The 15,095-nt window shown below is 38.3% G+C and overlaps 1 protein-coding gene across 2 annotated transcripts in view; it reads right to left on the minus strand.

The window, feature by feature from the left end:
• ZNHIT6 (zinc finger HIT-type containing 6) overlaps positions 1-15,095 on the minus strand; it is a 35,096-nt gene that overhangs the window by 8,239 nt on the left and 11,762 nt on the right. Inside the window, exons 6-9 of one of the 2 annotated variants that reach the window (XR_008974862.1) lie at positions 12,615-12,683; positions 11,750-11,830; positions 11,249-11,329; positions 7,533-7,677 (exon numbers count right to left, since the gene is read on the minus strand). Coding sequence is in view for 1 of the 2 variants with exons in the window: in XM_057429023.1 (XP_057285006.1) it covers positions 11,249-11,329; positions 11,750-11,830; positions 12,615-12,683 (231 nt within the window). In the remaining variant the exon portion in view is untranslated. The remainder of the gene's footprint in view (positions 1-7,532; positions 7,678-11,248; positions 11,330-11,749; positions 11,831-12,614; positions 12,684-15,095) is intronic. The other variant, XM_057429023.1, reaches the window with a different exon arrangement.

Raw genomic sequence — 15,095 nt, forward strand, 5'->3', positions numbered from 1 at the left:
TGCACATATTTTAAACAAGGATGACTTTTCTTCCTAGAACTGAGTGGAAACATCGAGGTATTTACTTGGCATAATTCAGATACAATAAATCATGCTATCTATTTTGGGCCTAGTCCTCAAAATCCACAATTAAACTTCTGCTAACTTATGAGAAGAACAAAGATCTTTTTCTTCCACCCCCAAGCAAAAGAGAGTAGCATTTCCTAGGTATCTGCATTTGCCTGGAAGAGAGTAAAAGGCTGGGTACAGCACATAAAGTCTCTCCCAAGCACTCATTCTGAAGTGCTGCAGCACAGCGAAGATAATAGCTAACACATGGGACTTTCATTCCTAAGTGGTGAATAACCTCTTCGTGTGGTTATGATTTGGTGAACATGGAAGTAGTGAAATGCACTCTTGGATTAGGTATGAAAGAAAACTTATATGGCAGAAAGTAAACACAACGTATTGAAAAAAGGCACTATTTCTATGTTTAACTTTGTCTAACTAGAATTCTGACATTCTAAAAATCTGGAACACAGTCAGTTTTGTTAGTCCACATGTGTGAAAAAGAATTAGAAAATTCCATGAGCAAACAAGCAGAGACTTTACAAACAAAACCAGAAATGACTTCCCTTAACACTTCCTTTGTAACTAATTCTCATCAATAGCTGAAACAATATGAAAGATTACTCTGAATACTCCTAAGGAAGTGTGACAGGAACCAAGTTCAAGTTAATCTTTTCATATGAAAAAATAGTATACTGCAATACACACAAATATTTTAAACCCTGCTATCTCCTTCTTCCACTCCTGGTCTATGGTTTTTGCCCTGGTCTAGGACCTCCATAATTTGCCTCAATAAATGTTCACTAGGGAAAAGAAACCTCGTATCAACCTTTTGGCCTCCAAGTCCTGCTAGAGGGCTAAAACTAAAAAACTAAAGGAAGAAAAGCTGCCAGCACACCAGGAAAGAATCTCAGGCATTACTACTATCTCCTAACTACACCTAAATTTACAGAACACATAAAACCAAGACAATCATGAACCTTTACCTTGCCATGTTTCAGCCACTGACCATCTGTAAACAAAGACCCTATTAAGACAAGCCATAACAATCCACAGTCTCCTCTCTTTTATGGGCTGAATGAGGCCCTTCCACTAAGGAAATCTATGAACTGCTGAAAACTGAAGTGTAAAATGGAACCTCCCCCCCACCGCTTCCCCCCTCCAAAAAAAGCCCCCAACCAAACAACAAAACCCAAACCACCCTCTTCCTGTAAACATATTTCAGAGAGTTAAAACATCCTGGAAGAAAAAAAAAAAGCAATACCCAGGTGAAGACAGCAGGAACACCAATTGTCATCTAAGTTATTTGGCACAATAGTACATGTCCAGAAAGATTTAACGGTTTGTTCACTTTTACCCTAGAAAGTATACAAAGCAGTTAATGGAAAGAAGTGATAAGCAAAATAAGACTACAAGTATGTCACTGTAGAAGCACACAGCTGTCCTTGTCTAAACCTCTAGAGAACGATGCAATTGAACAAAAAGAAAAACACAGTAAAAGTTGTTTAATGACTATCATGGAAAAATCCATCAACTGATGACAAACCCAAGAAAGCAGATAAGGCATCTGTTGCAACAATTTAGTGGACTGAGCACTGAGAGTGATGTGGTAAAAGGGTTTAGGATGCACAATAATGATCCAAAGATTAACTGAAGTACAAACCTTTCTGCCTCTTTTAGTCATGGGAGAAGGTACAACAAAAGAGAAGGAAAATGTGAAACTAGCAAATGGCAGTTTCTTGGATTTGGTAGAATTTGGTTCAAATACAGAAGTAAAGCGATACTGAATTTCAAGAAAGCAAATACTTTCCCCATCTCGTAAGACATAATGAAAAGAAGTAACACAATCCAACAGCAAGTAAAGATGCTGTAATTCAAGTGCATCATGGCAACAGTCCTTTAGACATACAGGAATTTACTTTATCTGCAAAGCCAGGCAGCTTTACAAACTTCTCAAAAGCTCAGGGTTTAGAAATCTTTACATGGTACAGAGCAGACATACCGAAGAAGGGTATACCACAATTGTGTAAAGCTACTGTACGACTGAGATAAAGAATTAAAACACTCTAATGAATAACCAGAAGGCCTAAAGGGAATATGAAATTTCACAAGGGAAAAGTTATTAGAAGAGAGTGGGTTGACGACTGAAGATAAAAGCCTGAAGTTTCAAAAGCGGAAATTAGTAGCATCCTTAGCTGAAGTGAAAGCCGTGGGTGGTTCCCCAAAAATGCAGGGAAGTAAAAATATGTAACTTCTACCACTAATCAAATACTGGCATAATCATGGAGAAAAAACAAATATCCTAAGCCTACTTTAACTACAGTAGTCTGTACACAGCCTCATGAAACATTAGAGTAAATATTTTTTTGAGGTGGGGGTGTACCAAGGAATACCAAAAGATTCAATGCAAAATTCTTAATACATTGAGTTTGGAAAACTAACAGGTCAACTCTCGTTTGACAACTTAATATAAGTAAGCAGTGCACTGATAAACCGAAATATCGAACTGATGAGAAATCAGTCCTGGGAAATTGGCAATACTTTTGTTATTGCACTTGCGTTAATCTAATAAACCTCCCCTTCATGAACAGGAAGAATAGATACTTCTCTAATTTTGGATCCCTAGACAGCAAATTCGAACTTTCGAATTTAGCTTACATGGAGATAGCCTGAACATCTTCTACACTGTGTACTAAACAGTGGAAAAATGTCTATACATTTATATTTATTTATGGGAATCACAGTGCCATAAACTTTCCTTTAAGGGGTTACTCATGCTTCACATGACAAGGAAAAGCTATGAAATAAAGAAAACAAATTATTTTTCTGGCGAACAAGCAGGAAGGTCAACTCCCTCCTTGGTGAGGTTGAAACAATCAGCCCTAACTCATTTCCGTCAAGGAAGAATAAAAAAGAGAGGGATTCCCCTTTGGCAGCCTCAGGAGGAAATAACAGCTTTTCTCATTCCCGCCTGGAACACGAAAAGGTTCTCTACTCTGCCTTTGTGAAAATGCTGATGGCTACATTGCCATGTTTCACAGCACTGCAGTTTTCAAGTTCAGCCTGTAACTTCAACTGCTCATGAAGACGTTTGTATCTTTGCACCTAGAAGCCTCTTACTCCAGCCTCCCCATGCTGCCTGGTCCCCAGAACTGAAGTCAGCATCTCACTATGTTGTCTTCTTTCAAGAAACTAGCAGTAAATCCTCCTTTTCCTTCAGAAAAAAATATTTTCACAGCAACCCACATGCAGCTGAATTAAACCCCTTGATGTATCTCACAACATTTATGCTAGACTGGAACAGGACAAATGGTTTGAACATTATTTCTGCTCTACAGCACATTTTTACCAGCTCCTTCTTCTAGCCAGGGGGCAACAGATTATTCAAACAGGGGTTTTCCAGCTGCAATCTTTTCTTGGATTTCATGGCCCTTCCTCTTGCTTTCAAGTCTGCCCTATATGTGCATGCTACGCAGTACGCAGATTTCAATGAAGGCATTTTCCATACCATGCATACATTACATAGTACATATATACAGGTAAGTTCCACTCTGTTCCATAGCAGAGATGGCAGCCTGGAGCAAACTGCAAGATTTGTGCTTGAAAAAGTCTTTCCTAGATGCACAGCTCCTCAGAGAAAGAAGAGAAAAATCTGCTTGTGCATGTGCTGGGTGCGCTGCTTCCACATTTCAAGCCCAGTTACGATGCAGAAAAGAGGCTGCTGTGTACAGTTTTGTTTTCAAATTTGGAGTTTGCCTACCTGCTTTGCATGCATGAAGGGTCTTCAGGTCCTCAGGTCTCTGTGGTGCTTACAGAACATCCAGATAACGACTGACAAACCACTGGATGAAGTCAACACTAGCACTTCTATTACCATCTCATCCTCCACCTCTTTACTTAGTCACATATTCCCTCTCTGTAAGTGGTCTGGATCTAGCTTGCTGCAATACAGACAGCAGAACTTTGGAGCAGAGGCTATAGTTTCAAATAAATCTTTGTGCAATAGATGTCTCAGCAACTATCTAGCTGTGACACTCCAGAAACCCTAATGCAATACCATCAATTATAAAACAGTTCATCCAAAAGAATTCAGCATGGGTTACAAAACCCTGGATTGTTATTTTAAAAAACAGGCGCCTGCTGGTTCATAAAGGAATCCCTTTCAAGAAAAAAGAAATTAATGATTGCCCAAGCTAGTAAGATGGGCAAATTCTGGGTTTGTTTTTGGAATCATCCCAAAAATCTTCTCAAAGGTCAAGTAATTGTAGTCAGACATCATAAACATTTGGCTATGGATGCTACAGATTCAGACCATACATGCGGCTTATACTCAGCAATGACTAGTTTTCTGTTTCCATCTATATTGTGTAATACAGGATTTCAATGAAAAACATAAGTAGATAGGAAGGAAAAGTGACTCTTTTTTACAGTAAAAGCTGTGTATCCTGGCATTTGATGCTCTGCATTATTTTTGTCAGCAGAGACACTAATGTTCAGATAAAGGAGAAGCATGTGAAAAATGACACTGAAATGGCTGCAAAACAGAACTAGAAAGCCTGAAATGACCACAAGAAAATGTAACACAGCACTCAGTAAAAAAAGCTGGAGTTTTAATAAAAACCCCTCAAAACAAAACCCAACACTCCAGGAAAGAACAGCAGCAAGTATTAATACACAGGAGCGCTGTGTTTAAGAAACAGACTACAGCCCAAATTCTATTTCCCCTTGAACAGTACAAAGTCACCAGAGCCTGACTACAGTTGTGAAGAATGGCTACTGTAAGCTAGCTCCCTGCTTTTGTAAAGCTGGCAGAGCTGCTTTTGTGCCAGCTGCTGTGAGCTACAGAGGAGTAATGAATTCTACTGTCAATCTTCTGCTGGCATAGGTTAAAGGCAGCTTGGGGTCTTTTCCAACTCATGCCAAGGCCAGAAGTTCATCCAGGGATTTGTATCCTTAATTCCTGTCTCATGTGTACCACATACTAAGCAAATGTGAAAAGAAATTGCTTCCTAACAAAGAGTAGAAAATGTTAAATAAACCACCCCACGCTTTTCAACATTTGTGGAAAATGCAGAGGAGGAAATAATGCTTGAAATGTGCCAATTCTAGCACATTTGTTTTCCTAGATGAAGTAGTACTTTTGAAATGAGGTTGTAATACAATGATAAAGAGAACTGGTCCATGTACCACCCTAACAGGAGTGACTTTTTAAAGCAACTGAGTTACGTATGAAAAGCAAAAAGCAAAGACTATAAACTCTGTTGGTTTTCCATGAAGTTATTCACAAATGATAATGCAGAAGTAAGTGCCCTAGGAAGACAGTATGAAAAATTAAGGAAAACATTACCGATATTTGAGGTTATCTTGCAGCATATTTAATTATAACAAGCTTTTTATAATCTTAAAATTCCTGAAAAAACTGGTATCTAATGGATGCTTTTAATGACAAGAAAATAAACAACCAATATGTACATTTAAAATTATCTGGTTCCATTACATTTATATTACTCTTTGAATTCCAGGCTGATTTTCTAAAAGTCTGCTGGCATATTTGCACACACTAGAGCAAAAAACTTACTTCATCTTCCTAAATCTATTACTGTGAACTACTGCGACCTACAAATGTGATCTAACTCTTAGCTATTTAAAAACAATAGACTACAAAAGAAAATTCTCTTTGAGCACAGAACTCAGTCATCCAAGGAAATAACTTATTTCTGCCAGCTGATCTTGAGACAGGGAAGTGCTCCAAAATTACTAACATCATCCAGCCTTCTGGGAAGCAACTGCACTGGATCAGTTAGTGCAAAGTAAGTGTTCACCACCATAAAGCAATGGCATTTAGTAAAGAAGAACCTCTGGTAGTATTTTAATGGATTTTTTTCCCTGTGGTCCACAAAAATTAAGTGGCAAACATGCCAGCATTCTCATGTGCACCAGCCAATGTCACCACAGTGAGTAAGAAGCCCCTTGATGTTGGAACTAGCACAAAAATGCTTTTGGTATTTTTTGCTTTCTGAGGAAGTGAAGCATGAGCCGTGCTGGTACTACTGATATAAAAACCAAAGTTCCAACTGATTCTACATGCATCCATTGATGGTGTGGCAGCTTTACAACAGCAAAGCTGCAGGATACAGTCTGGTATTGCTCTGAACTCCAGCTCCTTGAAGGATATGGTCCACTGAAAGCAGCAGGCTTTGCAAAACTTTTATAGCCAACCAGACTCTATTTTCCAAGCACCTCAACATTATGCCAGCACCTAGTGAAATCTTCTAACCCCCAAAGTACTCTACAACAGCTTATTCTGAAACAATGTTTGCATGCTATTCTGAGTGTATTAACAGGCAAGAAAATTACCATATAAGAGACCAAACACGGATGTTTAGGAAAGCATAATTTTTAAATTCCATTAAACTAAATATATATGATTAAAGACGGGCTACTATCTAAACCTGATTCATGCAAGATGTTAATCAACCCAGTAGAAGATATTTGGTGTAGCTTAACCTCATTAAGATTTAGTTAATTAATTGTCTCTTAGGTTAAAGTATCTACTGTAAACCAAGCCTGTTGCGGTTATTTCTTTTCTAGAAATAGGATCATCTTATATGACAAGATGAGTAAATAACCTTTTCATTAAGTATCTGTAGTTATGACAAAAAACCCCACACCTCAAACCCAACTCTAACCTTTAACTTACTTATAACAAAGACCAAGGGTGTGTTTGATTTAGGAATTCTTTTTGGGGGGCGGGCTGTTTGCGGGTTGGGTTTTTGTTTATTTATTTGGTTTTGTTACACAAAGCCTAATAAGGCAATTCTCAGGAAAATAACAAGGTGTATTTCCCAAACCAGATTGTATAATTTGGCAGTTGCATCTTTTCTTTCCTTAGTGGAAAAAGCAATACTCTTAGCATATGAAGTCACTCTGAAGGCATCTCAAATAGAGGACTGAAGATAGTCAGGACACTAATTTATCCTGAACAAAGAAAAGACTACTTTATAAAAGAATGCAGGCTGTAAAAATCATCCAAGAGGCAGCAGTTAAACCTTTCTTGGAATAGTTATAGTTGAGGAGAGAATGGACACCAACCACCGACTCAATATTGCATAACAGGTGACAGAAGCAAGCATACCAAATGGGAAACTATTATAACCCATTCAAACACAAATTTTTTCCAAACCAAGATTTTAAAGGAGGAAGAGAGTTGTGTAACATTCATTTTTTCATACCCTCCTTCATAAGATTCCTTATAAAAAAATGCAATTAATGAGAAGACTGTCAAGTGGTGTTAACAGTTGCAGTGCTATAGAGCATTATGTGATAGCTAGGGAGGAAAGGACACAGGGAAAGATTGTACCTTAGGTTGCCCCAAGTAACCAATTCATACTGGAGGCAATTCTTACAAGCTGGTTTTAGAGAAGACAGAAATAAGCTTATCATAAAATTCTCTAAGAGCCGTCACTGCTGATGATAAAAGGCACCTCACAAGAAGAAAGCAAGCACCATGTAGTTTGGCAGCTATCCATCATATCTGCACACCAGTGGATTTATCCAGTTGCCTTGCTGAAGTTCTGCAGAACTCCTGTGAGGAATCAGAAATCTGTACTACATAGCTCATTTATATTTCTGGAGAAAAGAAAAAAGAAAACCCCAAAAATTTAAAGCATTCTGCAATGGACCTTTAAACTAAAAGGGCCATTTGCTGTGAAACCCAGAAAAAAAGCCAAAACTAAACCACAAACTCCTGTTTCATAAACAACTGCAGGAAACACTAAAATCCTTCTGTAACATACTTATCTTAAATCTAGAATACTAACATTTTATAACCCGGAATAATCCTGTTTAGATAGTCTCTGAAGTACCATTGCACTTCTTCAATAACACATAACTGGAGCTATGAAAAATATTTTTTTCAAAAGGTTTTGCTAAGCCTAAAAACAACATTTGAGCCACCAGTGTATATTTACAATCTTCCTATTATCTACTGCTTGTGGAGAAGGAATTTTTCTGGCGGACACAGGAGAGGTTTCGGATAACATAACATTCATGTAGACTTGCATGTATCTGTAGAATGCACCAACCCTACTGCTCCAGTTTGCCCACAGTGACCAAAGAGGATTTTGCCACATAGTAACATGCAGCCTAAAATCATGAAGAGTGAGATAGCACAGGATGAGAAATTCCTCTGAGGTGACAGTGTCACTCAAGGCTACACAAACCAGCAGTTAACAACCCCCCACTATTAAAGGAACAGATAAAGAAACACGAGAAAGCTCTGTCTGTGCTCAGCTTTTGTCCCATGCTGAACACCACTAAGCAGCAAGCTACTCCTGTTTCAATCGCAAGTATTTCCACTGCAATTCCAGGTAAAGATTTATAGAATGAGAGCCATAACCTCAAATAAATTTAACTGGGGAGGGCGTGTGTATGTGTGTGTGTGTATGTGCATGTGCAAAAGGAAATCAAAATAAATTCTCTCTTAAGTGCAATGCAGCTACGGTAAGAATCTGAGTTCCCTCATAAAGCCTTTGTCATGACAACTACACTGGTACAACTGCACTGATAGCGTCTGCTGGCAGAGACACGGCTGATGTCGACAGAAGATGCTTTTCTGCTGACATCTCAGTCCCATAATTTCAAACAAACTTTGTTCTTTCCTTTCAGAAGAATAATTTTCTTTCAATATTCTGCTTCCTTGACCTGTCTGCACTGCCACAGCTGGGCCTGCTCCACCAACCTCTATGAACAGACTCACAAAATGTCCGAAGCGAGGAACTGTGTTTCTCAAGTCAAAACTTTCCTATTTTAATTTTCAACATTTCCTTTTAAACTAAACTTCACATTCACTAAGTGGGATAAATACCAATTACTGTGACTTTGATACCAACTAACAAAGCTGATTCTGGGTATACTGATGAGGCTCAAACTTAAGGATTTAATTTAACCTCATGAAAAAGAATTCTCTCTCAATAAATCTGTGAGCTAAGGAAACGTACAGATTTCAGAAGAGGAAAACGTTAAGTAACAAAAGAAACTGATAAGCACAAGAGACACTCCACTTTGATACTATATTGGTTTCTTTCCCCAAGCCTTCTATGCAACTTACATACTCGACTTCAAAAGTTTGAAAGGTAAACTTTACCTTCTATTACAAAAGCATATTTTTCATTCTAAACGAGAAATGAGAAAAAATGAGAAAACTGAAATACCAGGGAAAAACTCACCTGAGTGTGATTTATTTTTAAAATACAAATAACTGTTCAAGATCATTGCTTGAATGTATCTTTCATGTACTGCAAGAAGATGCACAGCACTTGCATGCTGAATGCATTTTCAGGTTTTGCTGAATTTTGGGTTAATTACTTGAGCAGGGCACAGAGGCTGTTCATGCTCTGGGAATCTACCTTAAATACTGCTAGTAAAAGATGAGCAGAACAGTCTGCTACAAATATTTAAAAAATGGTGAATTCTTTCTGATCTCATTTCCTGGAGCTGACCTCTAAAAGGCTTCTTTACTTGGGTGCAACATACAACCTCTATGGCTAAAGTGCCTCTGCTGAATAGCCTTTACAGATCACTGGGGAACCAAGTAAAAAGACAGAATGGAACTGAGAAAACTTCATCTGCCCAGTTGCTACTGCAATGGACTTTCCAGGGTGGCTCACAATACCAGCATTTCTAAATTGTCACCCTAAACAGCCAGAATTTTGCCATTCTTAAAGCTAAATGGAAAACATCCAGACACTAGTCTTTCAGAAATCTGTGCAAAAGTCTGTTTAACACTCGTAGCCCTCTGACTCAGGGGTTGGGGCAGCCCAAGGTCTATCAATATTCTTAAAGACTGAGGTGAAAACCACAGTGGATGTGTTTGCTTTTTCTTCATCCCTCTTAGTCAGATGACCATCTTCAGCAAGTATCAGTCAAGTTTTTCTTTGGACCTACTCTTGCAATATACATACTTTAAAAAGCCCTTCTTGTTATCTGAAACAACACTTCCCATTTTCAACTCTAAGCTTTGGCCTTTCGTGTCTTCTCCCTCCATAAATGAGCCACGGCTCTGTAATCTTCAATTTCACTTAAACCCAACACATTTCTCACTGGCAGATCTGATGGCAAATGTTATAACCACATTTCAAATAATGACTGCAAAGAGGGGAAGAAAAAAAAACAAACAAACAGCCAAAACAATGAAGACTTTGGGCTTCAATTCTGAAATAGGTTATAAATTTTTGAGTAGTACTGGGAAAAACACAGCACAAACAGGAAGCTCAGCTACAACTACCATTCTTATACCTTTTTCCCCCCGTAGAAATAATACACCATGCTTTCTGGAAGCATGTTATTTACATTTCTTACATTTGAAGTAAAGAATGTGCTTTAAAGAACCCTAACTAGGAATCACTGGTCAACCACAATAAGCTATGACATTAAGCTGATACATAGCCTTTTCAGGAACAATGACAACAGGGTGGAGTGGTCAAAATGGTATTTATACCAACTAAAAAATATTTCTCTAAAGTTTACTTTTGAAGTTCTAGAATGTTGTCTGTTCTGGAAACAAATAAAACAATTCTGCGCAAGTCTGCATTCTGAAGCCCACACCCAGAAATATGGTAACAAGAAGAGTGATGAGCTAGTAACTTTGAGAAAAATGTGTTGTTTCAAACAGAGTAGCTGGATGCTGGTAAGAGCGTATTTTTTGCTGCAGTGATTTATAAAAGTCCAGCTCTCTTCAACTATCACTTCAGTTCTCCTGAGGAGGTTAACGCATGCACAGAGGAACTTGCACAAAGGAATGAATGCAAACACTGAACAAGACAGTAATTTAGCATTTTAATACAAACCTATCTTCACTGCAGACACTGTTACATTTGCATGGACTGCTGCTGAAACAGCTCAGGTTCAGCTCAGGTAGAGGCACACTCACTACTCCACCAGTTTGGCTTTAAGTGCCCTAGCTTCAGAAATCTGTCCGAGTGAGCTGAATTTGCTACTCAGTAATTGCGCAGAAATGTCAGTGCTGACATATAAAAAAAAACAAATTAAAAAACATGACATAAATGGCTGGCAATTACGTACTGAAGAGTAATCCATGAGATTATGTAATCTCCATTCATAATATAAAAGACTAAGAAATGTATGATTTCTTTCCCCCTATTTTCAAATCTTAAACACACAAACTGAAGAACCACCTTACCTGACAGAGTTTTGTTTCCTGTTTTCTATTTTCATTAAAATTTGTACATCTGACTGAGGAGACACTGTATAGATTTTTAATCTGGAAAAAAAAATTAAATATGCAACAGAGATAAATAATGTACAATAAGTATTTCCTATAAATGAGGGCTCTAATTGCTAGTATGTTTTTCTAATTACTCTAAATAAAAGGTTCACTGTCAACCCCACTGAGTTTAATTGTGGTTATATTTTTTAGAATTACAGTTGCTTTATTTGATCTTTATGCCACGAGTCAGTTTCTTAATCTCTTCCTGGTTTACATTTGGTGGCTGTACTCCAGGGTTAGGCGGTTGACAAATGTTAGGATGGTTTTCATCACAGGAATTAAAGATGCACTTCTGACTGGGAACTCAGCTCTGCGTGCTGAAAGTGCAGCTAGTTTAAACCATTTATTCAGAACTGTTCCCCTCTTTTAGTAGTGTGTTACATGAACTAGCCAGAAAAGTTATTCAATACACACCTTTGACAAATTACAGGATCTGACTCCACTGGATTGATGTACGGCTTAAGGATATCAGCAAGTGTTTTATCATCAGGCACCCTTTCACCAAAGATAAAAATCAAATACGTAAGACATGGTTCATCATGTACACAAAAATCTGCTATCTGATTCACTTGGAGGAAGCTGTATATTTGCATGCTACAGTGGCACAACTGAACACCTTATGGAAGGATCACAAATATGTATCAATACAGCATAGATAATTGTCAGCTTTATCACAACTTCAACACTAGGACTTCACTGGCATATAGAAGGAGTAAACAGGTAGGTATCTCTAGTTTCTAACCCTGCAGCAGAAACACGCTGTTCCTACAGCCCTAGAAGTAGACAAGGGCATACTTCTCATCCCCCTTCAGGCAAGGAAAATACGATGTCAACAAAAGCTTATTTTTTGCCCTTTGCAACACGTGCTTGTGGGCTTTCCTACAAACCAACCAATGCAGCTATTTCATCCTATACGGTCAGTTCCAGTGTCCAGATGAGGAGAGATGGCAAATCTTGCTGAACGTCTGCTCCATGAGAAAAGAATGTGTTATGTGCATGGGATACTGCCATGACGAATATAGAAGCTTCTCTGTTTACATAGAGAAAAGGACTAGCAATCAAACATTTAACCTGATTTGAAAACCCTGCTAGCTTTCAACTTGTCAATACACAACTTTAAGTACTTTTTAAAAAATTTAAACGCCCTTTTAATTAAGACTAAAATAATATTCAAGTTTACCTTGTATAATAGAATAGATAAGAAATGATAAAATATTTTGCAGTTCAATTTCAGAAGACTAATTTAAACTTCATAAAAATCTGGTTTTCAAGCTTTTACCCTTTTAAAATGTATTCAGCATGAGAGTGAGGAAATACGAGCTTCAAGTGCCAGTAGAACTTTTTCTCTCTGAAAAGAAAAAGAAATAACATTCTTAATGTTAGGTGGTAACTACTACCTGTTTTGTCTATGATGAAATTTGGTAGCCTACAGCACAGGTGCAGAAGAAAATACACAGTCAAAGTTTTGAATGGCATTTTCAAAGAGCAAAAGGGGCAGACAGACAAGCTGAGATGCAGTGCTCCCAGCTTCTGCTGAATTTCAAGTCTTTATGGGATAACTTGTTCGTTACAGACATCTCCAATTATATGATCAACAGCATTTCATGTTTTAAGAGCAACTCTCTTCCAGCTGACTTTCGATATGGATAAATGCCTTTTCATTTCAGAAAAGGAATCTGCTTTTCAGCGTATCACCTGGGACTGGTTGCCAAACTCGTTCAACAGTAATAGCCAGATGTGCCAGCTGAAGCCAGGTTCTACACAAAATAGGGGACTCTCCTGTTCACAGCAGTGATGGCTTCAACAGAAAATGTATCATGGGCAGGGAGGGAAGCTGCATTTTGGCACGACAGGGATAACGGAAGCCAGAAAGAACGTTTTACAGAAAGATCAGGAAGCTTTTTGTAGAGACCAAACTTGACGTCATGTTCCTCTCTCCAACTTGCTAGTTTAAAGACTCATCTTCGCTTTTCCTGCTAGCATAACTAATTCCTGAATATAGAAGCAGAGGGATTGAAATGAGATGATCTTAAGGTCCTTTCCAACCCTAACCATTCCATAATTCTATGATTTTATGATGCATGGTTCCAGTGCAGTATCATGTTAAGAAAGACAGTATTACTAAAAGAATACTTTGCTAGATTAGGAAATCTCTTTTTGTCTTCCTACTTGTCTGCAGAAATGCTGCTGAAGTCAATATTGACTTAAGACAAAGCATCATTCCTCTCATTGCTCAAAATTCTCCCGTTCAGTATGGTGAATGTAACAACATTTTATAAAACAAATCTCCTGAGGAAAAGCACTGTCTAAAAGGTACGTGCATGGCCCTTTGCTCTGGTTCAGAACTTTAACACTCATGATAAACAGCAAAGATCTGGAAGAGGAAGGAGGGTACTACTACCATCTAGAAATCAGAGGCCAGACATCTGTGTGAAGCAGAATGTCTAATGATACTTCTCCCCCCTGGATTTTTTTTTTTTTTTGTTGTTGTTTTAGGCACTACTTAAGATCTATGAAGCATTATATCCAGGATAATCACCACCAGTTATGCAAAGATTCAGGTACTACACTTAAAAGTAAACAGTATTGTTCCAACATGTTTAATTTATCAGGTGAATGAAACATTATCCAGCAGGTTCTAGCTGGCTGCAGAGACCAGTGTACGCATATCCAGTAGCAAAACAGTAAACTCAGCTGCTAAGTTCAGTTAACGGATACCAACTTTTACATGCAAGCACTTCAATAAAAAGTACTCTTATCAAATAAACAATCATTCCCATACCTAGTTATTCCCAGGAAGAAAATAAGCTTTACAGCTGAACTACACTTCCTGCAGCGTAAATAAAATCAGAACCTTAGCTCCAAGGAGCTAATAATTAGAATAAAAAGAACTAATGAAGGCCAAGTTCCCCAAAGCAACATGAGATTCAGCAGTTGTGCAACATGCTTTGTGATTCCTCCTCTCTATCTGCTTATAATTGTTAACTGGGATTCTGAACACTGAAGATAAGAAAATCATTCCTTATCTAAAAGTTCCACTTTGTGTCATGATTTAATCCTAGGTGGCAAATAAGCACCATGCTGCCACAATACTACTGATGATAATGAAAAGGAAGATAAGAAAAAGAGAGAGGAATAAACCCCAAGAAACACAAGTGATGCACAGGTAAATCGCTCACCACCTCCAGACAATTCCTGGGTAGTGACTGGCAGCTCCGAGCCAATTCCCGTCAGTTTATATACTGGGCAAGACATGCTGTGGTATGGAATACCCCTATGGCTAATTCGGGTCTGGTGTTCTGTCTCTGCTCCCTCCCAGCTTCCTGTGCCTCTCCTCACCAGCAGACCATGAGAGACTGAGAAGTCCTTGATCACAGTAAGCACTACTGAGTGACAACTAAACCACGGGTGTGCTACCAACATCATTCTCACACCAAACCCAAAACACAGCACTGTACCAGCTACTAGGAAGAAAATTAACTATATCCCAGCTGAAACCAGGACACTTCGGAAAACCAGAAACTTTATTTTTTTCTCCCAGCAAGCTAATACTGAAACTGCAGCTAATTACTTTGTGTCTCTTCAAAGTATTCTTGCCTGAAAGTAAAAGGCAAGTAGGTAATACAGATTAAAAACTGGGTAGAGCCTGCTGCATGCCAGTTATTAAAGTGAAGCATCCATCACCACCAATGATCTCTGCCCAGTTAGAGAACTTGATGTCAATTGCAGATGCTATCAAAACTGCTTCACAACAAACTGA

This window comes from Pezoporus wallicus, unplaced genomic scaffold (genome assembly GCF_028554395.1).
Source record: "Pezoporus wallicus isolate ANWC-B61680 ecotype Strahan unplaced genomic scaffold, APGP_CSIRO_Pwel_v1 contig_593, whole genome shotgun sequence".
In the NCBI taxonomy this organism is placed as follows: Eukaryota; Metazoa; Chordata; class Aves; order Psittaciformes; family Psittacidae; genus Pezoporus; species Pezoporus wallicus.